Below are 27,959 nucleotides of genomic sequence, written 5' to 3' on the forward strand. Positions count from 1 at the left end.
TCTGTTGTTGTCAGCATTTGAGGTTATCTTTTTATGCTGAATAAGCACCTATAAAATCATCATACTGTGGCCTTTTGTTTGGTAAATTTTATATGATGATTATTTTACAGCTTAGATATACACTAGAGGAACATTATGTGGTCACATGGTATTTCTGTTTCCCTATAATATAAATTTTCAATATCAACTTATAACCAAAACTAAAAAATAAGGATAGGAAAACAGATGCTAAAAAAGTTATTCAAATAAATTGTATATAAAGAACATACTTTAGAAAACTGAAATCAAACAGTAGTCACTGGCAGTATCTGTTTTAAAGTCAGTTTACGTGCTTAGAGCTTTAACTTCTATGTCATTGCTATTTCTCACAAACACATAAAACAACTTTTGGGAGTTGGGAAACCATGTCCATTTAATTTCCTTTCTATGTTTCTAGCATAATTATACTTGATATTTAATAGATATACATTAGGTTTCACATATAGTAAGAATTCTGGCAAAGACAAATGTTCAAGCAGCACATGACTTAAAATTATATTTTCCTTCTTATATTTTTATTTACAGTTCTACGTCCAAATATTCACCATCTGTGGCTTGTGCAAATGGGGAAAAATATAGTTGCTTCTCTCTGATATAAATAAATATGGGATGTCGATATCAATATCTTGGCAATCTGATTTTTCTCACTAAAAACTCAAAAATTACAACTATTGTCACATATTAACCTGTTACTCAGAGTATGGTTTTGTTTTCTCCTGGAAAGATAAGTCTCATAATTTAAAATATGTCATTTCATTTACAAGATTACTTTGTTTACTTGGGATATTGGGCACCTGTATTTGCCCAAATACAGAGTAAATGAGAAATTAAGAAATGATGCTTTCCCCAAAAGCACAGTGAAACTCAGTTATTCTGTCGTTGTTCCAGTTGTTGGATGCTACTGGTGAAAGGCAGTACTCTAGAGCTACTCTGGGAATATGATGGTGAACAATAATCTACAACTTAAGGACCGGAACTGCCAAGTAAATGGCACTGTTTTGAGGATTTAAATTACAGACTGAGAAGTCTTAAAGTGCCAAGAGGGCTATAAGTTTCATATTTTACATTTCAAAGCCATCTAACATATTGAAAAATGAAAAGAAACTCTTAACCATCTGTTTAAGGATCAGTAAACTATATCTGCGAGGCCAAGTCCTCATTTGCTATTTTTAAATAGCCCAACACTTGAGAACAGTTTCTACATATTGAAACAACTGTGAAGAAAGAGGAGGAGTTGAAGATGGAGGGAAAGAGGAAGAAGAGGAGGCAGCAGTAAAGCAACAATAACACCTGGGTCAAAAAAATAATTATTTGCTCTCTGATCCTTTAGAGAAAAAAAAAAAAATTGCCAACTCCAGAAATACAATCAGAAAGCCTGGAGTCACGTAACTTGTCAGTTTTACATCCTGAATGAATGTCAAAAACTAACATCTCATTTAAAACCAGCAAGGGGGCTTCCCTGGTGGCTCAGTGGTAAAGAATCCACATGCCAATGTAGGAGACACAGGTTCAATCCCTGATCTGGGAAGATCCCAGATAGTGGCAACTAAGCTTGAGTGTCACAACTACTGAATCTATGCTCCAGAGCACAGGAGCCACAACTACTAAGACCACACACCACAACCACTGAGGCTGGCGTGTCCCAGAGCCCGCGCTCTGCAACAAGAGAAGCGATTGCAAAGAGAAGCCTGCTCGCCGCAACTAGCAGCAGCCCCTGCTCGCCACCACTAGAGAAAAGCCCACATGGCAACAAAGATCCAACACAGCTGTAAATAAATAAAATTTGCTTAAAAAAAAAAAAAGGTTTTGGTTTTCCTTTTTGACAGAAGAGAGTTAGGCATGAACACTGAAAAATTCTGACCAAAATTAGTTTCAACCCAACCGTTCTGGAATTGTATTTTTAATACCTTATATTTAGCTTGGATAAATGAGTAACTTTAGTCATATTTCATTTTCTAACACTAGCAAGATAAATTTCTTGAACACCCCTAATCACTACCATCAGTTTTTGACCTCTTTAACTTTGTCTTCTTATACTTTATTTCTTTGATCTGTAGCTTTCATTCAGCTAAAAAAGTAGGGCAAAATGTTAATACCCTGGGCTAGAGAAGAGGCAAGAATGCCACATATTATTAGAATCTATTCACAAACCAAACATCAATAATAAGTGAAATACCAGGCGTTTTTTCCCATATTCAGCTCTACCACCAAAAATTACTGCTTGGCTCAAGTTCAAATTCTAAATCCCAATTTATTGAATTTTTATCATGTCTCTTTTCAAATCTGCATTGTTTTCAATGAGATTATTTTTAAAAGTTGCATTGAATTGTAAAAACATAGATACATAGATAAATACATAGATGCACAGATATATACACAGATAAAATTCACAGACAGACAAAATAGAGAAAGCTTTTCATTGTAGAAAAAATCTAACTGATATTGTAGAAAGGATGACAGAATTAGAAAATCTCCATTTGGAAAAAAAATCATAAAAATAGTGGATAAAAGTTTGAAAAGTAATATGATATTCACATAGTCTCAAAGTATCTCCTACAAGACATTTTTCCATTAAAGGAGAAAACAGAAACTTCATTGTGAAGAAATCTGGCAGACATCACTTTAACCAAATGTTCATAGAGAACATGACCATTTACTGAATGACAACAGCATGTAACTCCTGATACGGTGAGAAGAATTTAGCATAACTACACAGGTATTTCTGCCAAAAGTGTGTAATCAAATGCGATGATGAAGAAATGTCAGACAAAGCCAAACTATAGTATATTCAATGTTGTTGTTGTTCAGTTATTGCTGAACTGTAGTATATTCAATGTTATATGTTGTTCAGTTACTAAGTCATGTCCGATTCTTTGTGATCTCACAGACTGTAGAGACAATCAAAAACAGGCCATACAGGTTTCCTAGCACACCCTAAAGCAGAGCCTTCTATGAAACCTTTCCTAAATCGAAATGGTGTAAAACAAACGGGATATTAGCATAGAGAACATCTTGCTAAGTGTGTACAAAATAAATCAAGACAAAGCACAGATGCTCACAGAAACAATTCTAAGCTACAGCAGCTGGATGCCAAGATGCTGAGTGCAATTCCCAGGGAAGGAGTTTGGTGGTGCCACTCTTGTAGCTTGGGGGGTTTGCTGTTTCTCTAATTGTTCAGTCATTCAGTCATGATCGACTCTTTGCGACCCCATGGACTGTAGCACGCCAGGCAACCCTGTCCTTCACCATCTCCCAGAGCCTACTCAAACTCATGTCCATTGAGTTGGTGACGCCATCCAACCATCCGTCCCATGTTGCTCCCTTCTTCTCCCGGCTTCAATCTTTCCCAGCATCAGGCTCCTTTCTAATAAATCAGCTCTACGCATCAGGTAGCCAAAGTATTGGGAGCTTCAGGTTCAGCATCAGCTCTTCCAGTGAATATTCAAGGTTGATTTTCTTTAGGGTTGCCTGGTTTGATCTCCTTGCAGTCTAAGGGACTCTCAAGAGTATTCTCCAACATCACAGTTCAAAAGAATCAATTATTCAGTGCTCAGCGTTCTTCATGGTCCAACTCTCATATCCATACACGACTACTGGAAAAACTAGAGCTTTGACTATATGGACCTTTGTCCACAAAGTAATGTCTCTGCTTTATAATAGCTGTCTAGTTTGGTCATAGCTTTTCTTTCAAGGAGCAAATGTTTTTTAAGTTCATGGCTGCAGTCATTGTCTGCAGTGATTTTGAAGCATAAGAAAATAAAGTCTGTCACAGTTTCCATTGCTTCCCCATCTATTTGCCATGAAGTGATGGGACCGGAAGCCATGATCTTCGTTTTTTGAATGCTGAGTTTTAAGTCAGCTTTTTCACTCTCCTCTTTCAACCTTCATTAAAAGGTTCTTTAGTTCCTCTTCACTTTCTGCCATAAGGATGGTGTCATCTGCATATCTCAGGTTATTGATAATTCTCCCTGCAATCTTGATTCCAGCTTGTGCTTCTTCCAGCATTTCTCATGACGTACTCTGCATATACGTTAAATAAGCGTAGTGACGATATACAGCCTTGACGTACTCCTTTCCCAATTTGGAGCCAGTCTGTTGTTCCACGTCTGGTTCTAACTATTGTTTCTTGACCTGCATACAGGTTTCAGGAAAGAGGTAAGGTGGTTTTTTGCTCCCATCTCTTTAAGAATTTTCCAGTTTGCTGTGATCTACACATTCAAAGGCTTAATGTAGTCAGTGAAGCAGAAGTAGATTTCTTTTTAGGAGTTCCCTCGCTTTTCCTATTATCCAACAGATGTTGGCAATTTGATCTCTGGTTCCTCTGCTTTTTCTAAATTCAGCTTATACATCTGGAAGTTCTCAGTTCACCTACTGTTGAAGTCTAGCTTGAAGGATTTTGAGCATTTTGAGAAAAATTGTCCAACATTCTTTGGCATTGCCTTTCTTTGGAATTAGAATTAAAACTGACCTTTCCCAGTCCTGTAGCCATGGCTGAGTTTTCCAAATGTGTTGACATACTGTGTGCAGTACTTTTATAACATTATTGTTTAGGTTTTTAAACAGCTCAGCTGGAATTCCATCACCTCAACTAGCTCTGTTCATAGTGATGCTTCCTAAGGCCTACTTCACTTTGCACACCAGGATGTCCAGCTCTAAGTGAGTGATCAGACTGTCATGGTTATCTGGATCACTAAGACCTTTTCATACAGGTCTGTGTATTGTTGCCACCTCTTCTTAATCTCTTCTGCTTCTGTAAGGTACTTGCCATTTCTGTCCTTTATTGTGCCCATCTTTGCATGAAATGTTCCCTTGTTATCTTCAATTTTCTTGAAGAAGTCTCTAGTCTTTCCCATTCTATTGTTTCCCTCTATTTCTTTGCATTGTTCACTTAAGAAGGCTTTCTTATCTCTCCTTGCTATCCTCTAGAACTCTGCATTCAGTTGGGTATATCATTTCCTTTCTCCTTTGCCTTTTGCTTCTCTTATCAGTTATTTGTAAAGTCTTCTCAGGCGACAACTTTGCTTTCTCACATTTCTTTTTCTTGGGGATGGTTATGATCACCATCTCTTGTACAGTGTTACAAAATTCCATTCATAGTTCTTCAGGCACTCTGTTTACCAAATCTAATCCCTTGAATCTACTTGTCACCTCCACTGTATAATCGTAAGAGGTTTGTTTTAGGTCATATCTGAATGATCTAGTGGTTTTCCCTCTTGTTGTTCAGTTGCTCAGTGGTGTCCGACTCTTTGTGACCCCCATGGACCACAGCACGCCAGCCTTCCCTGTCTTTCACTATCTCCCAGAGTTTGTTCAAACTCATGTCCATTGAGTCAATGATGCCATCCAAGCATCTCATCCTCCGTCACCTCCTTCTCTGCCTAACGTCAATCTTCACCAGTGTCAGGGTCTTTTCCAATGAATTGGCTCTTTGCTTCAGGTGGCCAAAGTAAAGGAGCTTCAGCTTCAGCATCAGTCCTTCCAGTGAACATTCAGGGTTGATTTCCTTTAGGATTGATGAGTTTGATCTCCTTGCAGTCAAAGGGACTCTCAAGAGTCTACTCTTTTCTTCAATTTAAGCCTGAATTTTACAATAAGGAGCTTGTGACCTGAGCCACAGTCAGCCCCAGGTCTTGTTCTTGCTGATGTATACAGCTTCTGCATCTTTGGCTGCAAAAAATATCATCAATCTGATTTTGGTGTTGACCATCTGGTGATATTCACTGTAGAGTCATATCTTGTGTGTGGTACATTTAATAACAATAAGCATCAATGTTACTGGCCTGATTTCTATAACTATAATGTAGTTAAGAGAAGTCCCAGCTTTTAAAAAATAAATTCAAAAATGTTTAAGGAAAAGAGGGACATCAAGCCTATGACATTTAATTGAGAGATAAGAAGAGAAAAACAAATTTGAAAGAATATCTTAAACAACTTTTCTGTATGAAATTATGCTCCTAAAATTAATAGACTTTTTTGACTTTGAAATGATTAGATAAATCTACACTTAAAAACAGATATTAAAATATACTTTTATGCATTCTACTTGTAAGTCAGTAATAACATGCTAACTGTAATTGAAGAGTTCCTTGTTTTTCTTGTATGTTACTAAGGGTTAGTTTTTATACTTTTGAGTGAAGGGATGTTGTTAATATATAAAATAAAATATGATTTCATTTCTCTAGAAAATATCAGTCCCTATTTTTAAAAGAAAAGTCACCCCATGTGAAGAATTATCCAAATGCCTTCTATTACCAACAATGGGCTTCATAATCACAATACAGCTTTGAACTTGAAAGAGTTAACTGCTGGCAGATAGAAGAATAAACAAAATATACTCTTAAAATCATTAAATATACAAATCATATGGTGTAGGGAAATAAATATTTTTGATGTCAGCTGAAAACATTTATAGGATGATACATTCACTAAAATGACCCCCAAATTAACAGGTTACTGAAGTGAACTGTAAATGGTAAGCTTAGGGAATTCAGACACCAAGATTCTATTCTATTGTCTGAAAAACTAGAAACTGAAAAAAATTATATAAATTCCATTTTCTTCCTTATCTAAACTTCATATAACTCCTTTTATTGGTACTTAATGAAAAATTTATATACAAAATTTTGGATTATTACTCAATAAGTTATGAGTACAGACTAAAACACCATTTATAATTATTAAAACTAATCCTCATTTAGAGAAAAACAATATATATACTTTCAGTCAATATTGCTTCTTGCCTCTATTACTGAAATAAAAGAATTCTGAAAAATTAACAAGCCAAAAATCATAACCTGCTTTTTACCTCTGGCTCTAAAGTGAAACATTTGGTTGAAATGTGAAAGCCATCTAGCCAGAAAGTCTGAATTCCGATTTCTCTTGGATTATATGAAAATGAGTAAAACGTATCACACCAACATTATATTTTCTTAGTAACTAACGTAGCAATGGACTAACTGCATACCAAGCACAGTACTACTACCTATGTAATAGGGACACAGAGAAAATATAAAATGATTTTTAAAAAAGACAAAACTTTTCTAATCAAGAAGTTCACATCCTACTTAGAAAGACAAGAGAATAATAAGTTACAAAAACACTGATGGCTATCACCATGAAGGTACAAATACTGCCTGAAGTTACGATGGAGATTACAAGTTTTCAGGCTGAAATTTCCCCTCAGCTGAGATTTGAAAAATGCATAATGGAGTCCAGAGGCATAGTAATGTCCAGGGAAGTAAAGATCGGAAAAACAGGTAAAGAGTTGGGTTAATGTAAAGAAGGGATTGAAGATGAGGTGAAAAGAAACACAATATTGTGAATATCATAGAGAAGAACAAATGATCAAGTAAAAGAAAGAGAGAGAAGATGATCTATTTAGGAATTATTACAATGGGCTAAGCTAAAGTAAAGATAAACACAGCCAGACAATGGCAGTTCAATTATGGCTTTGAAATGGATAAGAGTTGACCACTGTTCATATCTGGGGTTCAACAGAAGTTAAGTATACACTTGCTTTGGAGCACAAGAATCTGAGAGCCCACATTTGAATTCTGGTCGCATCACATGCTGGCTTAACCTCTTACATGACTCTTTGGACCTATGTCTTTGGTTTACCCCTCTGTAAAATGGATGTAATAATACATACTTGAAAGAATGCTTAGGAGAGGATGAAAAACATTAGGGAAATTTCTTAGCAATACTCTTGATATAAATAAGCTATTAAACATTAGTTATATATGTTTTTAGTATAATGCTTGGAGCTTGGCTGACTAGAAAGACATCAGAATCTTAAATGTAGACACAGAGACAAAGAGAAGTAAAGATGTGGTAGAATATGAGAACCATGGTAGGATATTAAACCAGAAATATCACTCAGGGTCAGAGCATAAAAGGCCTTGAATGTCTTGTCAAGGAGTTTTTATCTATTTCACAGATATTTTGGAAGCAATGAAAAATTTTGGAAATGGTCATAAAATCACTGAATTTTGAGGGAAGAAAATGTGTCTCTGTCTTCAGATAAAGAAGGTATAAAGGTGGATTACAAATGGAGAGACTGCATATAAGGAGGGTAATTGTTCATTAACTCAACAAATATTTAATAAGAATCCATTCCATTTGAGGGCTTCCCAGGTGGCTCAGTGGTAAAGAATCTGCTTGCCAATGTAGGAGAAATGAGCTTGATCCCTACGTCGGGAAAATCTCCTGGAGAAGGAAATGGCAAGACCTCAGTTTTCTTGCTTGGGAAATCCTACAGACAGAGGAGCCTGGCAGGTTACAGTCCACGGAATCACAAAAGAGTCAGACACAACTTAGCGACTAACCGACTAAACAACAAACAACGACACATAACATTTTAGGTGACCTGTACCATCCCTCAGCAGCAGGAGAGAACAGCAGTCATGAGACCTAAACTGAAGGGGCACGGAATACAAAGGAGGGTACAGACTGTGGAGTCTGTTTGGGGCACAAGGGTTGAAGAAAAGGAAGAAACCAAAGGTGCCATAGAAATTGAGCCTAAAGATGGGGTGAAGGGAGAACATTCTTTTAAATAATACTTACTGAATTTAGTTTATGGACATTAATTTGAATAATAGTGACCTTCTACAGAAATGTTTCAAAAGAAGTCAAAAATAAGTTAAAGTTGCTTAATAAACTAGGCTGTTAAACATACAATTTATGCTAAGCATACAACTGTATGCTAAATATACAATTAAATGTTTATATAGTTACTTTAAAACTTAAAAGCATAGACCAGGGTTATTGTAAAATTATTAAATTTTATTTACTAAAATTTGAAAGAAAAAGCAATATAAAAGGTATAGATAAACCTATATGTGATTAAGAAAAAAGCTAACACATTCAGGTCTTATGATATATAAAAATGGACCTTTGAAGAAATGGACCTTTGATTCCCTGGTGGCTCAGATGGTAAAGCATCTGCCTGCAATGCGGGAGACCGGGGTTCGATCCCTGGATCGGGACGATCCCCTGGAGAAGGAAATGGCAACCCACTCCAGTACCCTTGCCTAGAAAATTCCATGGATGGAGGAGCCTGGTGAGCTACAGTCCATGGGGTTGCAAAGAGTCGGACACGACTGAGCGACTTCACTTTGAAGAAAAGGCATTTCTTCCTAAATAATATGTTAAGACAGACTTTAATATGTTTATGAACTATTTATGAAGAATATTTATGCTGGTGCTTTCTTAACCCTGCTCTAGGCATTTTTAATATATAATTAACTTTGTAACCATCACTAAGTAGTTTTTGAGATATGAAAAATGTGTGTGTAAATTGGTATTTAGCTTGATTTTGCTTTTGAAAAGATCTGCAAGTATCAGAAAAAGCTAAATACATGCTGAGAGCTTCTTAGTTAACCTCCAATTTTCTGTAGCATACTAAATAAATGTTTTACATGTTTTAGAATATGAGTAGTACCCCCAAGTTAAATTCACCTCTTCATTTTTATCCTACATCTGTCATTTGAAGCTAATAGGAATTCCTCAACACTTGTAGGTATAGGTTAGAGCCATTTTTGTCTTTATAATATCTTACTTTTTAAAAAACAAATTGTGCCAGATCCTTGTAACATAAAACCTAAAGTAAAACATGATGAGGAAGCTAAGCATTACATCAAGCAAAATTAAAGGGAAATATTGAGCACTTAGATAAAATAATGGTTTCTATCTTGCCCCCAATAGTTTAAGTATTGTTATCTGGTCCCATCACTTAATGGCAAATAGATGGGGAAACAGTGGCTGACTTTATTTGGGGGGGCTCCAAAATCACTGCTGATGGTGACTGCAGCTATGAAACTACAAGATGCTTACTCCTTGGAAGGAAAGTTATGACCAACCAAGACAGCATGTTAAAAAGCAGAGACAGTCTACAGCCATACCACCCTGAATGCGCCTGATCTTGTCAAAAGACCAGAGATATTACTTGCTACCAAAGGTCCATCTAGTCAAGGCTATGGTTTTTCCAGTACTCATGTATGGATGTGAGAGTTGGACAGTAAAGAAAGCTGAGCTCTGAAGAACTGAAGCTTTTGAACTGTGGTGTTGGAGAAGACTCTTGAGAGTCCCTTGGACTGCAAGGAGATCCAACCAGTTCATCCTAAAGGAAATCAGTCCTCAGTTTTCATTTGAAGGATTGATATTGAAGCTGAAACTCCAATACTTTGGTCACCTGCTGCAAAAAGCTGACTCATTTGAAAAGACCCTGATGCTGGGAAAGATTGAAGGCAGGAGGAGAAGGGGACAACAGAGAATGAGATGGTTGGATGGCATCACCAACTCAATGGACATGAGTCTGGGTCAACTCTGGGAGTTGGTGATGGACAGGGAGGCCTGGTGTGCTGTGGTCCATGGAGTCGCAGAGAGTCGGACATGACAGAGTGACTGAACTGAACTGAACTGAAAATCATTGAATAGTTTTTCTCTCTTTTTTTTTAATTCCATAAGAGATATATAGTGAACTTACTATTGAAGAGAAAGCATTCATGTGACACACTTCTTGGTCAAAAACTTACAAATCAGAGGTGGAGACACGCTACATTATGTCTAGGAGCCTAAACTCCATTAACCAAATGCAAAAAATCAGAGAAAAAATTTTAGTTGGTAAACCCTGTGCAATAAATAGCAAAAAGTTCTCAGCTCTTAAAAATTCACAGACTAATATCTCTAGCAGTTTCATGAGACAGCCCACAGACAGTTCTTGCAAAAGAAATCTAAGAGAAAAGAGGAGTAAACTGCATCTTCTAATAATCCACAATCAAAGATCACTCTAAAATATCTGACAATGTCAGGGCCAAACAGTTTTCATAAACTCTTCTTGTTCTTAAAGTTCTTCTTGTCCTTAAAATTCCTTTTATGAGGACAAAAAGGATGAAAAGAGCTTGAAAGATGGAGTAGAAAAAGAAAACAGGGCTACTGAGCATTTGACGTAAATGAACACCTCTACAAGGTAAACAAAGGATATCAAAAAATTAGTATAGGGACTTCCCTGGTGGTCCAGTGGTTAGGACTCCATGCTCCCAATGCAGAAGGCCAGGGTTCAATCCCTGGTCAGGGAACTAGATCCCACAGGCCACAACAAAGATTGAAGATATCACATGCTGCAGCTAAGACCCAACCCAAATTTATTTTAATATTTAGTATAAAGAGAAGAGAAATTAGCTAAAATTACTGCAGAAACTGTGCACTGTTTTTTAATCACACAGTTGAAATGAGCAGCTCTACATTATTTTAAAACACTCTCTCATTTTCTTAAATTTATATAAAAATCTCATTCAAGAGAATCTTAGGTCAAAGTATAACTTCATGACTATACCCTATGCTAAATATCTCCATATAATTATGCAATTATTCATTTAGTGTCCTCACTTTGAAATATTTAAAATCTCATATTGGCATATCTCGGCCATCCAGGATGATAAAGTATACTCAGAAAATACAAATTTTTAACTTTGTTTTTTCAAAATAATCAACAGAAACAAGATTTCCATATCCAGTGATTTTTGTCATCTGCACTTTTAGACTATTCAGGCCAATGCTCCCATTTTGAGAGAATTAAACTCTTACATTTAAGAAATGCTCGAGTTCATTTGGCTATAAATTTTCAACTTCTATGAACAATCTGCAATATGCAAGAAAGGTTTAAAATGAAAAAAATCTCTTATCCCAGCAGAGAGAAGGAAGAGTTCATTCATCTTCTTTACTATCCTCAAGTCTCAGAGAATAGCCCAGTGTGTTTATTAAAGTTTTAAGTGTTTCTGTAAAAGCCTGCTATGGACAGATATTAATAGCATGCCAAAAAGAAAAACATAAGTTTTGCTAATAAGAAACAAAGGTAAAAATAGAACTGTAACTATGTTGAAAGAACTCTTTTTATCCCAGACTGAAAAATAAATTTCTTTATCTCTATTAAAAGTTAAAAAATACAGATAGAAAATCATATAAGTATACTATTTAAGAACCTAAGAAAAGAATAATAAAATGAACTAAAAGACATAAGCAAATGCAAAATCAGATTTACTAAAACAAGTTATGACTGCAATGTTAGAGGAAAAGAATTTATTCATAATATCAATAGAATCCATTAGACATCTTGCAATAAACTAAATAAAAAAAAGGTAAGACCTAGATGAGGAAAATTATTCATACAAGATTGCATTTTTTAAGATTTTTTTTTAAGGTGGATCATTTTTAAACTCTTTACTGAATCTGTTACAATATTAATTCTGCTTTATGTTTTGTTTTTCTGGCCACAAGGCATGTGGGATCTTAGTTCCCTGACTAGGGATCGAACCCACATCCCCTGCAGTGGAAGGTGAAGTCTTAACCACTGGACCACCAGGGAAGTCCCAAGACTGCATTTTTTTAAATGTCTGTATATTCGAGTATGGAGAGCTTTTTTCTTATAGTACATTTTATGAATAATGAAACCAAAAAAATACATGTAAACATATTAAAATATTGTTAACATTAATAACATTATACCTTAGTTTCTTACATTCAGAGAAAGTTGTGAAAAACACGCAACTAATGATAATCACATAAAATTGAAGCTTGTAAACTGCCCTCAATTTCAAGGGCCTACCCAGATACTCTCATTAAAATTAATGTCTTAGTCTCTGATTCTGTCATTTAGCTTCTACATAACACTATTAAAGCACCTATACAATGTTCAGTTGATGCTACAACAAGGGATTTGCTGATGCCAACCCTCTGTGAAATAGAAAAATCCTACATAACTTGTAGTCGGGCACTCCATATATGCAGTTCCTCCAGATATCAGGTTCCTCCTAAACACAGTTCTACATCCTCTATACACAAGACTCAACAAACTGCGAACAGTGTAGTACTACAGCATTTACTGTTTTAAAAATTCGTGTATAAGTGAACCTGTGCAGCTCAAATCTCTGTTAAGTCAATTGTATATAAATTTAAGTCCTAACACACTACTTTGCATATAGTAAGTAGTCAATAATTGGGGATTTGAAGAATAATCCTTCTTCACAAAGTAAGACAGTATATTGAGTGTTGACTTGTTGTAGCACACTGAGCTGTTGCTCTTTTTCAATGAAATTTTCACTTATTTTCTCTACTAAAATGTATCAGTCATATTGGAGATAATATAGCAAAAGTAATACTGTCCCACAAATACGATTCATACACTTATATTAAAATACTTAACCCTAATGATGTTATAAATAATAATATCCAATAACAGCTTGCATTGTAAAGCTAACATTTGCTAGAAACACGTATTATTTCCTGTTTATTTAAGCCTCACAATAAATTAAATTCAGCTGCATTTTGCAGGTGAGTTATGGGAGACACTAAGAGGTTAAATAACTACCCAAGGAGACAGTGACAGTGCCAGTATATGAACACAATCAGTATGATTTTGAAGCCCAAACACTTAACAATGTTATGTTCTTTTATAACTACAAATACAGATAGACAGATAGACAGACAGACAGACATATAGACAGATGTGTGTGTGCATGCTTAGTCGTGTCCAACTCTTTGTGACCCCATGGACTGTAGCCCATCAGACTTCTCGGTCCATGGAATTTTCTGGGCTAGAATACTGGAGTGGGTTGCCATTTCCTTCTCCAGGGGTTCTTCCTGACGCAGGGATTGAACCCGTATCTCTCTCCTGCACTGGCAGGTAGATTCTTTACAACTAGCGTCACCTGGGAAGATAAATAGATACCAGTACCAGAATAAGTATGTATCAAAGAATCTTACTGAACATTAATAAGAAATAAAATAGCTTAATAATAAAGCATTTTCAATAGTTAATTGCACTAATAGAATAGCCATAAATACACCATAGTTTAAAAACAACTGAAGAAAGTCTGTATGCACATTTATATATTTACAACAATGTTAAAGGGCTTTAGTAGGCTGAATTTTTAAAAGAATATCTAAATCAACAGTACATTTAAGCCTTACCATTTAAATATAAATCTATTTCCTCACTTCCCTTAATATCACTATGGACTTTGAATTTTAATAAATGCAAATCCTAAGGAAAAAATGAACTTTTCTCAATGAGGTGAATGAAAAAATGAAGAAATCAACTTTGCCTCTCATTTTTTATAAATTGATTTTAGCCTCTGCCGCATTAAATATAATTCATTACATGTGGCATATTTTTTATTTAGTTAGATAACTAATGTGGCTATAAGAAATAAAAATGAATTTCATATATCACATCACCATAGAAAAGTCACAGACAGCAAAATACTATTTTGCCAAATTTGGGAAACAAGGAAACTATAAGGAATTATTTAAAGCTTCATAAACTACCAGAGAATGTGCAACAGCAAAAAAGAAAGGTATTTATCTTTCATTCTCTTTAATTTTCTATTGGATTGTACCTCAGCTCTACAGATGTATAATGTCAGCAACAAAAATAATATGAAATAACTGAATTAATCTTAAACCTAGCAGAGAAGTATGATTCCCAAAGGGAAACATATTTCTAAAAGCACTCTGCCTGTCGGAATAATAATAACTTATTTTAATTTAAAACAGCTTTTAGCTAATAAGACTTATTCAAAGGTTCCTTTTGCCTATGTCGGCAAAAAAATTAAAATAATACTTTGGGTAATCTTCATGACATTATATTCTTGGATTATTAGATATGCACCAAAGCACAAGCAATAACAGAAAAAAAAGAGATAAACTGGACTTCATCAAAACTGAAAACTTTTGTGCCTTTAAGAATACTGTCTAAAACAATTAATCTCAAAAATATACAAGCAACTTCTGCAGCTGAATTCCAGAAAAATAAACGACCCAATCAAAAAATGGGCCAAAGAACTAAACAGACATTTCTCCAAAGAAGACATACAGATGGCTAACAAACACATGAAAAGATGCTCAACATCACTCATTATTAGAGAAATGCAAATCAAAACCACAATGAGGTATCATTTCACACCAGTCAGAATGGCTGCTATCCAAAAGTCTACAAGCAATAAATGCTGGAGAGGGTGTGGAGAAAAGGGAACCCTCTTACACTGTTGGTGGGAATGCAAACTAGTACAGCCACTCTGGAGAACAGTGTGGAGATTCCTTAAAAAACTGGGAATAGAACTGCCATATGACCCAGCAATCCCACTGCTGGGCATACACACCGAGGAAACCAGAATTGAAAGAGACGCGTGTACCCCAATGTTCATCGCAGCACTATTTACAATAGCCAGGACATGGAAGCAACCTAGATGTCCATCAGCAGACGAATGGATAAGGAAGCTGTGGTACATATACACAATGGAATATTACTCAGCCATTAAAAAAAATACATTTGAATCGGTTCTATTGAGATGGATGAAACTGGAGCCCATTATACAGAGTGAAGTAAGCCAGAAAGAAAAACACCAATACAGTATACTAATGCATATATATGGAATTTGAAAGATGGTAACGATAACCCTATATGCGAGACAGAATAAGAGACACAGATGCATAGAACAATTTTATGGACTCTGAGGGAGAAGGTGAGGGTGGGACGTTCTGGGAGAATAGCATTGAAACATGTATATTATCATATGTGAAACAGAACACCATTCCATGTTCGATGCATGAGACAAGGGCTCAGGGCCGGGGCAATGGGATGACCCAGAGGGATGGGATGGGGAGGGAGGTGGGTGAGGGGTCCAGGAAGGGGAACACATGTAAACCCATGGCTGATTCATGTCAATGTATGGCAAAAACTATTAGAATATTGTAAAGTAATTAGCCCCCAACTAAAATAAATAAATTTATTTAAAAAAAAAAAAAGAATACTGTCTAGACAGTGAAAAGGCAGCCTACAGAACAGGAGAGAATATTTGCAAATCATAGGCTTGATAAGGGCCTCATAACTAGAATATGGGCTTCCCTGGTAGCTCAGTGGTAAAGAATATGCCTGCCAATGCAGGATACGCAGGTTCGATCCCTGGGTTGGAAAGAGCCCCTGGAGAAGGAAATGGCAACCTGCTCCAGTATTCTTGCCTGGGAAATTCCACGGACAAAGGAGCCTGATGGGCTACAGTCCAGGGGTCACAAAAGAGTCAGACAGGACTTAGCAATTAAATAACAACAATGACTAGAATATATGAAGAACTCAGAATTCAACAACAACAAAACCAAATAATCCAGATAAAAAGTGAACAAAGGACTTCAACAGACATTTCTCCAAAGACATACATGTGTGAAATAGACACATGAAGAGACAAAAAAGAAAAAAGACCTGAACAAAACACCTGAACAAATATTTGTACACCCACATTCATAGCAATACTACTTATAATAGTCAAAGATGTAACCAACTAAAGTATTCATCAACAGATGAATGGATCAAAAAAATATATAGTATACATATATAACAGAATATTATTCAGCAATAAAAAGGAAGGATATTCTGACACATGCTAAAACACGAAAGAACCTTGAAGACATGCTAACTGGAAAGAGCCAATCACTAAAGGACAAATTCTGAATAATTCCACTTATCTGAAGTATCTAGAGTAATCACATTCAAAGTGAAAGAAAGTAGAAGAGTGGCTGCCAGGGGCTGGTGTTGAGGAATGAAGATTTATTATTTAATGGTTATAAAGTTTTAGCTTTGAAAGAAGGAAAAAACTTTTGAGATGGGTGGTAACGATGGATGCACAACGATGTGAATTCACTTAATGCAACTAAACTACACACTCTTTTAAGGAAAATTTTGTTATGCACATACCACAATTTTTAAAATTATATTTTAAATGGTCAAGAACTTGAATAAACATTTCTCCAAAGACTATATACAATGGCCAACAACTTCATCACTAGTCATGAGAAAAACACAAGTCATAATGACAATGAGAAATACTTCTACACCTATCAGCACAGCTAGAAGCTTTTAAAAAATGTAAAATAATAAGGGTTGGCAAGAATCATCCACAGTACTGATGGGAATGTGAAATCATGCAGCCCCCATGGAAACCAATTTGAACAATTTGGCAGTTCCCCAAAAGGTTAAACATAAAATTGCCAAATGGCCCAGCAATTCCTCTTCTAGTTCATACACAAAATAACCAAAAACGAAATCCCCCCAAAAAACATGTGCAGTAATGTTCTCAGTAGCAGTATTCACAATAGCCAAAAGGTGGAAAAAAAACAATGTGCATCAAAAAATAAATGGGTAAAACTATTGTGATACATGTATACAATGGAATAATATTCATCAGCAAAAAGGAGTGAAGTACTGATAGATACTACAACAGGACCGAATATTAAAAATATTATGGCTAAGTAAAAGAAGCCAGTCACAAAGTAACACATTTTATAATACCATCTATATGAAATATTCAGAATAAGTAAATGCAAAAAGAAAGCAGATTAGTGATTGCCAGGGGCTTCGGATAACTGCTTAATAAATATGATATTTTCTTCTGGAGTGATGAAAAATTTTTGGAACTTGATGGAGCTGATGGTAGCACAATATTATGAAGGTACTAAATGCCACTGACTTGTAACCTAAAATGGTTAATATTATGCTATGTGAATTTGACCCCAATTTAAGAAAAACCCTCTAAAAATGGGGTTATGGATGGAAGCAATATACAAATAACAGAAAAATATTAAGCAATTTACTTCACAAAATCCCCATGTGCTATTATATAGCCATTAAAATAATTTGGAGAGCATAAATAAAATTACTTTTATAAAAGTAAATTAAAACAATTATATATAAATATTTGAAAGGTTGCAAACACATATAAATTGCAATGTAAAAAAACAAAAAAACCCAGAGATGGTTTTTTTCCTTAAAGTCATGGAAACAAAGCATTTATATGTGTGTGTGTGCATGTGTGTGTATGCATGTGTCTGCACTCAGTAGCTCAGCCATGTCTGACTCTTTGCTGTCCATGCAATTTTCCAGGCAAGAATACTAGAGTGGGTTTCCATTTCTTACTCCCAGGATCTTCCCAAACCAGGGATCAAACCTGTGTTTCCTGCATTGGCAGGCAGAATCTTTATCAGCTGCATCACCTGGGAAGCCCTAGTTTTAATCATAAATAATCATTATCTATCTAATCTATCTGAAATACATTTTTTGTCCAGTGAAATTCTTGGCTAAAGAAAATTCAGTAGTAAAAAGTTTTGGAAAACAGGATGGTCCTTTTAACTCAATAAACATAAAATAACAAAATATAATACTATTATTATAATAGATAAGCTCTGAATTTTTTGGATTTCATTGTACAGATGTCTCCTGCAGCTTCTTTACACACTGAACACAGCACTAAGCTGTGGCTTTTGACTAAGGGTTCCTGGATGCTCCCTGTTCACATTAACACTACTTCTGCATTGACAGTCAAGAGTTAGGTCTAAGAATCAGATATTTCTTGCCTGTTAGTAGTAGTATAATCATGAGCATTTTACTTAACTTCTTTGTATATTTGGCTGCACCTAAAATGGAAGCAACTGTGATTTCTCCATTACAGTTGTCGTGAAATGAGACAATGAATATAAGCTATGAGTACAGTACCTCAAGCACAGAAAATGCAAGTGTCAACCAATTCATGTGTTAGAGCCTCAATCAGGGCGGAGCACAATTTCCACTCACCAGAAATGAATGGAAACCTGCCATCGCCAGAGCGGTTTCATTGACTCTGGGGCACAGCTCATTTCTGTCTTCTCAACTCTGAGTGTAAATTTGAGTCATTTGGGAAGATTTAAAGAACCAAGAATCACCCTAGGGCCTAAACTGAGAGATTGATTTAATTATTTTAGGGAGTGGCCTAGACATCCATATTTTTTAAAAAGCTCTCCAGGTGGTTTTAAAATGCAGGTAGTGTTAAAATTTTTGTCTAGATCAGCCCCAGGCCCAATTCTCTCTTTAAAGATTCCTCGTTTTACCACAGCTTGTCTATGAGTGCTATTCAGATACTCTCCATTTAGGAAAAGTAGATTAAAGATTTAAGGAACAAGGACCAACTTAGAAATGAAGAAGGATTACTGAAAAATCACAATCTGAAAGAAAATTTTTTAAAGAAAGACCAAAATTTCTTTTTAAAAAAATAGGAAGAAAAAAGTAGCAGGACAGAGAAAGAAAATAGAGAAAAGGATTTCAGGATCAAAAAAATGAGATGGTAATAGTTAGCACTTACAATGCTCTTTTAATGTGCTTTAAATTCCTATTACATGTGCCTCCATTACACATGATCTCATTTGATCTTTACAACAGTCCAATGAAGTATTATCATTTCACTTTTAAATATGAGAAAAATGAAGCACTCTCTAAGGTTAAGTGAATTAACCAAAGCCATACATTGAAACAGTGGCAGAGCTGGAATTTCAGCCAACGACTGATTCCAAACCCGTTCTCTTAAACCTTGTGCTATATCACCTTGTCAAAAACAAACAACAACTTACCAGATATAAGGCATACACAGAATCTTTATTTCTTATTTCTAAATTAAAATGTAAAGTGATCACTTACTATTATTAAAAATAAGTTATAAGCAGTGATTTTTTTCAGAATACTGAGATTACACATAATTTCTAAACTTTATTTGTCTGCATTTACTAAGTTTCCTATAGTAATTATGTGTTCATTTTCAAATAAGAAAAAGTAGGAGTTTCTTAGAGCAAGTATATCACAGAATTTTCATAGTTCATAGTCCTCAATAAATACATATTACCTTACAAAAATACTGAGACAATGGAAAAAATTTCTTTAATAAAATATATTTTCCACAAGAAGTATATTTTTCTTAATTTTCTTTCCTATAGTAAAAACACACTGAAGTGAAATAAAAAATAATTACCTGTACACTGTCCTCCATTGGTTGGATCTCCATAATAACCTGGCATACAGTCTTGACACTGCTTTCCTGTGGTAAGATTTTTACACTGCTCACACACATTATTATTGATGCAAGTGCTATGTCCATTACACTGGCAAGCTAAAGAAAACAGCAAAAAAAAAAAAAGTTTGAAAATATCTACATAACAATATGAAGTATAACTGCCATAAAGACAAAGAATTTATTTTGCAAATATGAGTGACAGCAAAGTCCAAAAGGCATTTCCCAAGTGTTTTTTTTTTTTTAACATATGTCTCAAAATATTAACATGGGATAAATTTTGCCTATGATCTGTAAAACATAAGCATTAGAAATTAAAGTGAAACATGGAAGTTATAGCTAAGGAAGGAATGAAACATCAAAGTGTTAGTCACTCAGTCATTCAACTCTTTTCAACCCCAGGGACTGTAGCCCACCAGGCTCCTCTGTCCATGGAATTCTCTAGGCAACAATAATGGAGGGGGTAGCCATTCCCTCCTCCAAGAGATCTTCCCAAATCAGGGATCAAATATGGGTCTCCCAAACTGCAGGCACATTCTTTACCATCTGAGCCACCAGAGAAGCCCAAGGAAGGAATACCTTTTAACATATTCCTTAAAAATGCATGTGACTATTATGTCTATTGAGTTAACACAAGAATAAATAACATAGCTCTGATAAAGAATGCTAAAATGTATCTATTATCTTTAGGTATAATAAAAAAGGATCAATAAATACAGAAAACTGTGTGATGATAAGGCCTTACTTCAAGAAAATACATAAGTGTAAAATTTAACATTATACTTTTAAATTAATTTGTATAAATGTTTGTCTTCTTTGGGCAAGAAAAGCTTCAAGGCTTACTAGAAATTCTACTTGAAATGTGAACTAAAACAAAAATATTTGAAGCATGAGATCTAATATATTTTCATATTAATATTACAATAGAATTTTAAAATTTCAGATGAGAAGTTTATATATATGAACGCTCCTGTTTAGTGTCTATTGGGGGCATAGTATTGACTTACTTTGGTAACTTCTTGTAGAAACATCAGCATCATTTTCATAATCATTTTCATCATTATCACAACTATGCATTTAATTAGCGCCCTCACCTCAAACCAGGAAAGCCACTGTTAAATCAATTGCAGTAGTCTGTGCTGCTATCTATTCTGCTTTGTCAGTTCACATACTGCATCAGTTTTGTTAAATATTGTAACTACTATCCCATTGCAAGATAGAATACCAAGTGGTATACATGAATTACATAATTTAATCCTCACAACAATTTTGTATGGAAGGTACTATTCTCAGGGTTGTTTCCAAGATCAGGAAGCCGGGATTAAGCAACACATCTAATCAGTAGCAGCAACAAATGCACAATCAGGATGTATGAATCAAAGATCAGACATTAAATTTCACACATACTGTATGTAGAAAATTTGAAAGTAAGAGGGAAATCCCAAGAGACTAGGTGAGCAACATGAGTTAACATCAAAAGGTAAAGAAAAAGAGTAAAAAAACAAATACCTATATCTTACAGAAATTTTCAGAGGCATAATTCTACTTTAACATAGTATAAAAATGACACACAGCCATCAGGGAAAAATGTACAATAATCTTACTCCTAATAAAACTGAGAGAATTACTGAGAGAACTCAAACTTTATATTACATTATAAAACAGCCAGGAGAAAATTTAATAACAAGAAACACATGCATGATAAATTAAGTAAAATAAGAACTCAAACATTATATCTAAGTGAAGTGAAGTGAAAGCTGCTCAGTTATGTCTGACTCTTTGTGACCCCGTGGACTATACAGTCCGTGGAATTCTCCAGGCAAGAAAACTGGAGTGGGTAGCCTTTCCCTTCTCCAGGGAATCTTCCCAACCCAGAGACCAAACCCTGGTCTCCCGCATTGCAGGTGGATTCTGTAGCAGCTGAGCCACAAGGGAAGCCCAAGAATATTGGATTCAATAGCCTATCCCTTCTCCAGGGGAATCTTCCCGACCCATGTCTAAAATGACCACAATTTTGCTTTGAAATGTACATATATGCCCATGGAAAATACTGGTTATCTTTAGTAAGATTTTTCTACATCATCAATTCTCTACTGTAAATTCGTATTACTACAATAATTAGAAAAAATAATGATAAGAACTTTAATTTTTTTTAATTGCGCTTAAAATTTTAAGTCATTTTTTACAGAAAATTTTATGTAAGGCCACTAGGGTTGATTCACTCAGGTGAAAAACAAAAGTTATTGAGTTCTCACTACATGTAAAGTATTATCTGAAAAAGTCAGAATAACAGATAGGTTACTACAAGTATTTTTATGAAAACCCCTGGCTACATTTTTTTCATCAGAAATATAAATGCCTTAACTTCCAAATAAAATTACTAATTTTAGTAATCTCATCTAATATCCTCCTCAAAGATTACCAATGAAATAATAAGAAAACTTGCCGGCAACAACAGGAATTGATGTTGCTGTTGCAGTTGTTCAGTCTCGCAGTCGTGCCCTACTCTATGTGACCCCATGGACCGTAGCACACCAGGCTTCCCTGTCCTTCATCATTTCCCAGAGCTTGCTCAAACTCATGTCCATTGACTTGGTGATGGCCATCCAACCATCTCGTCCTCTGTCATCCACTTCTTCTCCTGCCTTCAGTCTTTCCCAGCATCAGGGTCTTTTCTAATGCTTTGGCTCTTCACATCAGGCGGCCAAAGTATCGGAGCTTCCGCTTCAGCATCGGTCCTTCCAATGAATATTCAGGACTGATTTCCTTCAGTATGGACTGGTTAGATCTCCTTGCAATACAAGGGACTCTCAAGAGTCTTCTCCAACACCACAGTTCAAAAGCATCAGTTCTTCAGTGCTCAGCTTTCTTTCTAGTCCAACTCTCACATCCATACATGACTACTGGAAAAACCATAGGTTTGACTAGACGGACCTGTATTGGCAAAGTGATGTCTGTGCTTTTTAATACACTGTCTGGGTTTGTCGTAGCTTTTCTCCCAAAGAGCAAGCATCTTTTAATTTCATAGCTACAGTCACCATCTGTAGTGATTTTGGAGCCCAAGAAAATAAAGTTTGTCACTGTTTCTATTGTTTCTTCATCTATTTGCCATGAAGTGATGGGACCAAATGCCATGATCTTAGTTTTTTGAATGTTGAGTTTTAAACCAGTTTTTTCACTCTCCTCTTTTATCAAGAGGTTCTTTCATTCCTCTTCACTTTCTGCCATAACAGTGCTGTCATCTGCATATTATCTGAGGTTATTGATATTACTCCCAGCAATGTTGATTTCAGCTTGTGCTTCATCCAGTGCAGCATTTCACAATAATAAGTTAAATAAGCAGAGTGACAATATACAGCCTTGACGTAATCCTTTCCCAATTTGGAACCAGGCTGTAGTTCTATGTCCAGTTCTAACTGTTGCTTCTTGATGGGCATATGTGTTTCTAGGAGGCAGGTAAAGTGGTCTGGTATTCCCATCACTTTAAGAATTTTCCACAGTTTGTTGTGACCCACACAGTCAAAGGCTTTAGGGTAGTCAATGAAGCAGAAGTAGATGTTTCCCTGGAATTCTCTTGCTTTTTCTATGATCCAACAGATGTTGGGATGACAACTACATAAATAAAACTAGAAAGTAGCAACCTACTATATCTCTTGGAATTAAAGGAGGACTTCTGGCATAATGCCACTCAACTGTAACCTTCCTAAAAGTGAGAAGTTCTGAAGGCAGCTCTGGGTTATGGTACAATCAAGAAGTATATCATTGGTATGCCTCCATACTGCTGCTAGAATGTGATACAGGAAAGTCTAAGGTTCCAATAATGAATAAAACATACAGAAGGCTGATATAGATTAGACATAACTGCTGGAAAATTTTCCAGAAAAAAAAAAAAATGTGGTCATTCTTGCAGTTTGTAACTAGTATGGCAGCAATGGCAAAGGAGAAGGCATGTGATAGAGAACAGGACCCAGGAGTAACGACTGTATCAAACATACAGGAAAAGGATACACCACAAAGCCTAGGACGATGCTCCATTCTCCACCACCATAAACTTGTTGGATCAAAAGGTAATGTAAGCTTGTACCTAATAGTTCTTCCAGGATTCACTGTTACTTGAAAGGTTCTAATAACAATTTGGTTCTGTAACATGAGTGAAACTAAAGAGAAGTCATCCATATTGTTTTGTTTAAATTTTACAACTAGTCCAGATGGCTCTTCACTTATATACATACAAACAGAAAAAAACTGAAAGTAGAACATAATGAAAAATACATTTGATATGCAAATAAAATACACAGTTTTGAAAAATATGTCTTCTCTAAAACAGATGTAAGACATTAAAAAATATATGCTTGGCATTCTCAATAAAATTCAAAAAAATACACACAGAAATGCAAGACTAAAATTTACCAAAAACTTTTTTTTCAAAACATAGCCCTTTAAAAGAAAAGGGAATTATCACTGCTAAAAATAAAACTGGGATTCAAAAGAAGAATGTTAAAGAGAAGCTTGAGCTAGTGACAGAACTTTACTGTACACAGGAATAGACAAGCAAGAGCTAGTGGGTTTGACTTTCAAAACCCAGAGGACCAGGAGATATAATCTCTGGCATACTTAAGAGATAACCTGAACCATATTTATAATGCTTCAAGTCTTCAAGTGTAGCCTCTCTCTGTGTAAAAAGTACTAAAATACATCAAAACCCAAAGAAGCAGAAAAGAACATTAAGTCCACTGGCATAGTGTATGGAAGACAAAAGTCACTTATGAGAGTCTGTGCCAATCAGATGGGTGGGGTTGAAATTCACATTGTTTATATGGTAGAGAAACCCCAACATTAAACAATAGTGTTAAAACCTGCTCTGTAAATAAGAAAAGCCTCATGCATCTTGCAAAAGCAGATGTAAATGGCCTCTTGAAATATTTCTTCAACTCAGGTCGTCACCAAACAGAGATCAGAAAAACTTTATTCTATAAACTGCTATTAAGAGATAGTAAGTATTTCAGGCTCTGCAGACCATAGAATCTCTTCACAACTACCATTGCTGCCTTTGTAGTGCAAGAGTAATCATATACAATATACAGACAATTGATAGTAGCTATAATCCAATAAAATTGTATTCATAAAAATAGGCAATCAACAGGTTTGGCCATCAGACCTTGGTTTTCAAATCTGTGATACAGAAAAAAAACAACAACACTTACTGAATTAAACCTCAAAATGACAAATTATAAGCTGCATAAAGGAGAGTCAGGAAAAAGAGAGGGAGATAATAAAAATGAGAACTGACACCCTAAGAATTTGAGTAAAAGGACAATTATAAGACAATAAAAGTATTCAAAACAAAAGCAAAAAACTGAGGAAACCATATTTAAGGAAGTAAAGGTAGATATTACTAGATTACAGTCTCATCAAAAAGAAAATATCACAAAAATACAAAAATTATAAAAAATAACTAATGGAAATGATAAAAGTAGAACAATAACTGAAATGAAGGACTTCCCTGATGGCCCAGTGGTTAAGACCCCATACTTCCACTGCAGGGGGCACAGGCTCAATCCCTGGTTGGGGAACTAAGATCCTGCATGCCATGCAGTGTGGCTAAAAAATACAAAAAGTAAACAGAATTCTACAAATACCAGGGGGGAAAAAGCATTACAAAAACTGAAATGAAAATATACTACAGAGAGAGATTCAACAGTACATCTGAACTGTCAGAAGAATTAGAAAATGTGAAGAGAGATTAATAGAAACCATGTCAGCTGAAGGACAGAGAAAACAAAATGACGAAAAATGAACAAAGCCTCCATTAAATGTGGGAAACCATGAAACGTGCCAATCTATATGTAATGGGAATATCGGGGGGATAGGTAAGAGACAAAGAAGGCTGAAATTTACTTGAAGAAATAATTTCTTAAAAGTCCCCAAATTTGATAAAAACATTAATCTACACATCCAAGAAGCCTGAATATTCATTGGAAGGACTGATGCTGAAGCTGAAACTCCAATACTTTGGCCACCTGATGCGAAGAACTGACTCATTTGAAAAGACCCTGACGCTGGGAAAGACTGAAGGTGGGAGGAGAAGGGGAAGACTGAGGATGAGATAGTTGGATGGCATCACCAACTCAATGGGCAAGAGTTTGAGTAAACTCTGGGAGTTGGTGATGGACAGGGAGGCCTGGCATGCTGCAGTCCATGGGGTCGCAAAGAGTTGTACACAACTGAGCAACAGAACTGAACTAAGAAGCCTAATGAACTTTAACTTCAATACATATGAAGAGATTGACAAATACATTATAATATAAGTGATGAAAGCCAAAGACAAGCAAAAAATCTTGAAAGCAGCAGGAGAAAATATTACTTCTCACTTAGAAAAATCCCAATAAGATTAATAACTAACTTTAAATGAAGAAAAATGGAGGTGAGTAGGCACTGGAATAATACACTCAAAGTTCTCAAAAAAAAAAAAAAAAACATGGTCAACCAAAAGTTTTCTATCCAACAAAACCACTTTTCAAAAATTAAAGTGGAACATTCACAGATAAACAAAAATTGAGAGGATTCACTGCCAGGAGATATACCTTACAAGAAATACTAAAGCAAGCTCTTTAAGAAGAAAGCATGTGACACCAGACAGTAATTTAACTCCACAAAATAAAACAAAGAGCACCAATAACATAACCATCATTTATAAAAGAGAGTAAAAACATAAACTTTGTCTCTTTTCTTCTTTTACCTGATTTTTACAGGTTGCATTTTAAATGATATAAGGGCATTGTTGGGCCTATAAAACATAAAATGTAAAGTACTTCCCAATAACAGCACAGAGGAAGTGCATGGGAAAAAGAATCTATATTGGTCTAAGGATATAATGTGGTATTACTAGATGGTAACACAGATTCACAGGAACAAATGAAGAAAACTAGAAACGGTAAATACAAAGATTAATGAAAGCTAAAAGTAAATACTCATCCTCCTTTTTTCCTCAGATTCTTTAAAAGACATGAAATTATATAAAGTGATAACTGTAAAATGTACTCTTTGGTTTGCAACATATATCGATGTAATATATATGACAATACCACAAAAAGAGAAGAAAGAAATTAGACCTATAAAAGTAATATCATTTTATCTCATTGGAATTAAGTTAGCATAAATGAAGCATATATTAATAAGTTAAGATATATAAAGTAAACCCTGGAGTAACCACTAAGAATATAGCTCATAAAATATAGTGGAAAAGTTATTAAAAATTAAAATGCTATATTATAAAATATTTACTTACTGCAAACTAAATAAATAAATGAAAAGTGGAAGAACCAAATTCATCACATACAGGGTGAAAATAACATAAATCCAGTTATATCAAAAATAACATTAAATGTGAATAGATCAAATGATTCAATCAAAAGCCAGAAAAGACAGACTAGATGAAAGACAAAGAGCTAACTATGTATCCTTTATAGGAGACACATGTAAATATTCACATACAAATAGCAACCACAAGAAAGATGGGATGGCTTTTAAAATGTTACCAGAGATGAAGAGGGACATTTTATAATGATAAAGAGGACCATCCATCAATAACATATAAAAATTGTAAACACACATGCATCTCACAACAGAGCCTTAGACTACATGGAGCAATTACTGACAAATTAAAACAGCAATAAAGAATTCAACAAATAGAGTTGGAGACTTCAATACCTCACCTTCAATAGTGAATAAAAGAACTAGACAGATGATCAGAGAGGGATTAGAAGACTTAGAAAACACTATAAACCAACTGGACCAAACAGAAATAAATTAAAAAATCCATTTATCAGCAGCAAAACATACTTTATTCTCAATTACACATAAAAAACTCCTCAGGTCTTAAACCTCAACAAATTTAAAAGAACTAAAGTTACATAAAGTATGTTCTTTAACTACAATTGAATGAAATTAAAAATCTATGGAAAAACCACAAATTATGGAAATTAAGCTACATATTTCTAAATAATGAGTGGATCAAATAACAATCATAGGAAACTTAAAAATTACTTTCAGATAAACTAA

At 35.1% G+C, this 27,959-nt stretch overlaps 1 protein-coding gene across 7 annotated transcripts in view; it reads right to left on the bottom strand.

Moving 5' to 3' along the window:
* Window positions 1–27,959, bottom strand: part of ATRNL1 (attractin like 1) — a 738,261-nt gene that overhangs the window by 517,364 nt on the left and 192,938 nt on the right. For 6 of the 7 annotated variants that reach the window (XM_081573518.1, XM_081573521.1, XM_081573515.1 and 3 more), the window contains one exon: window positions 19,860–19,997. The exons of the other annotated variant lie outside the window; for it this stretch is intronic. In XM_081573518.1, coding sequence (XP_081429644.1) covers window positions 19,860–19,997 — 138 coding nt within the window. The remainder of the gene's footprint in view (window positions 1–19,859; window positions 19,998–27,959) is intronic. 7 annotated transcript variants of the gene reach the window in all.

The sequence above is a fragment of the Giraffa tippelskirchi genome, chromosome 2, assembly GCF_054371585.1.
Source record: "Giraffa tippelskirchi isolate mGirTip1 chromosome 2, T2T-mGirTip1v1.2.pri, whole genome shotgun sequence".
NCBI lineage: Eukaryota > Metazoa > Chordata > Mammalia > Artiodactyla > Giraffidae > Giraffa > Giraffa tippelskirchi.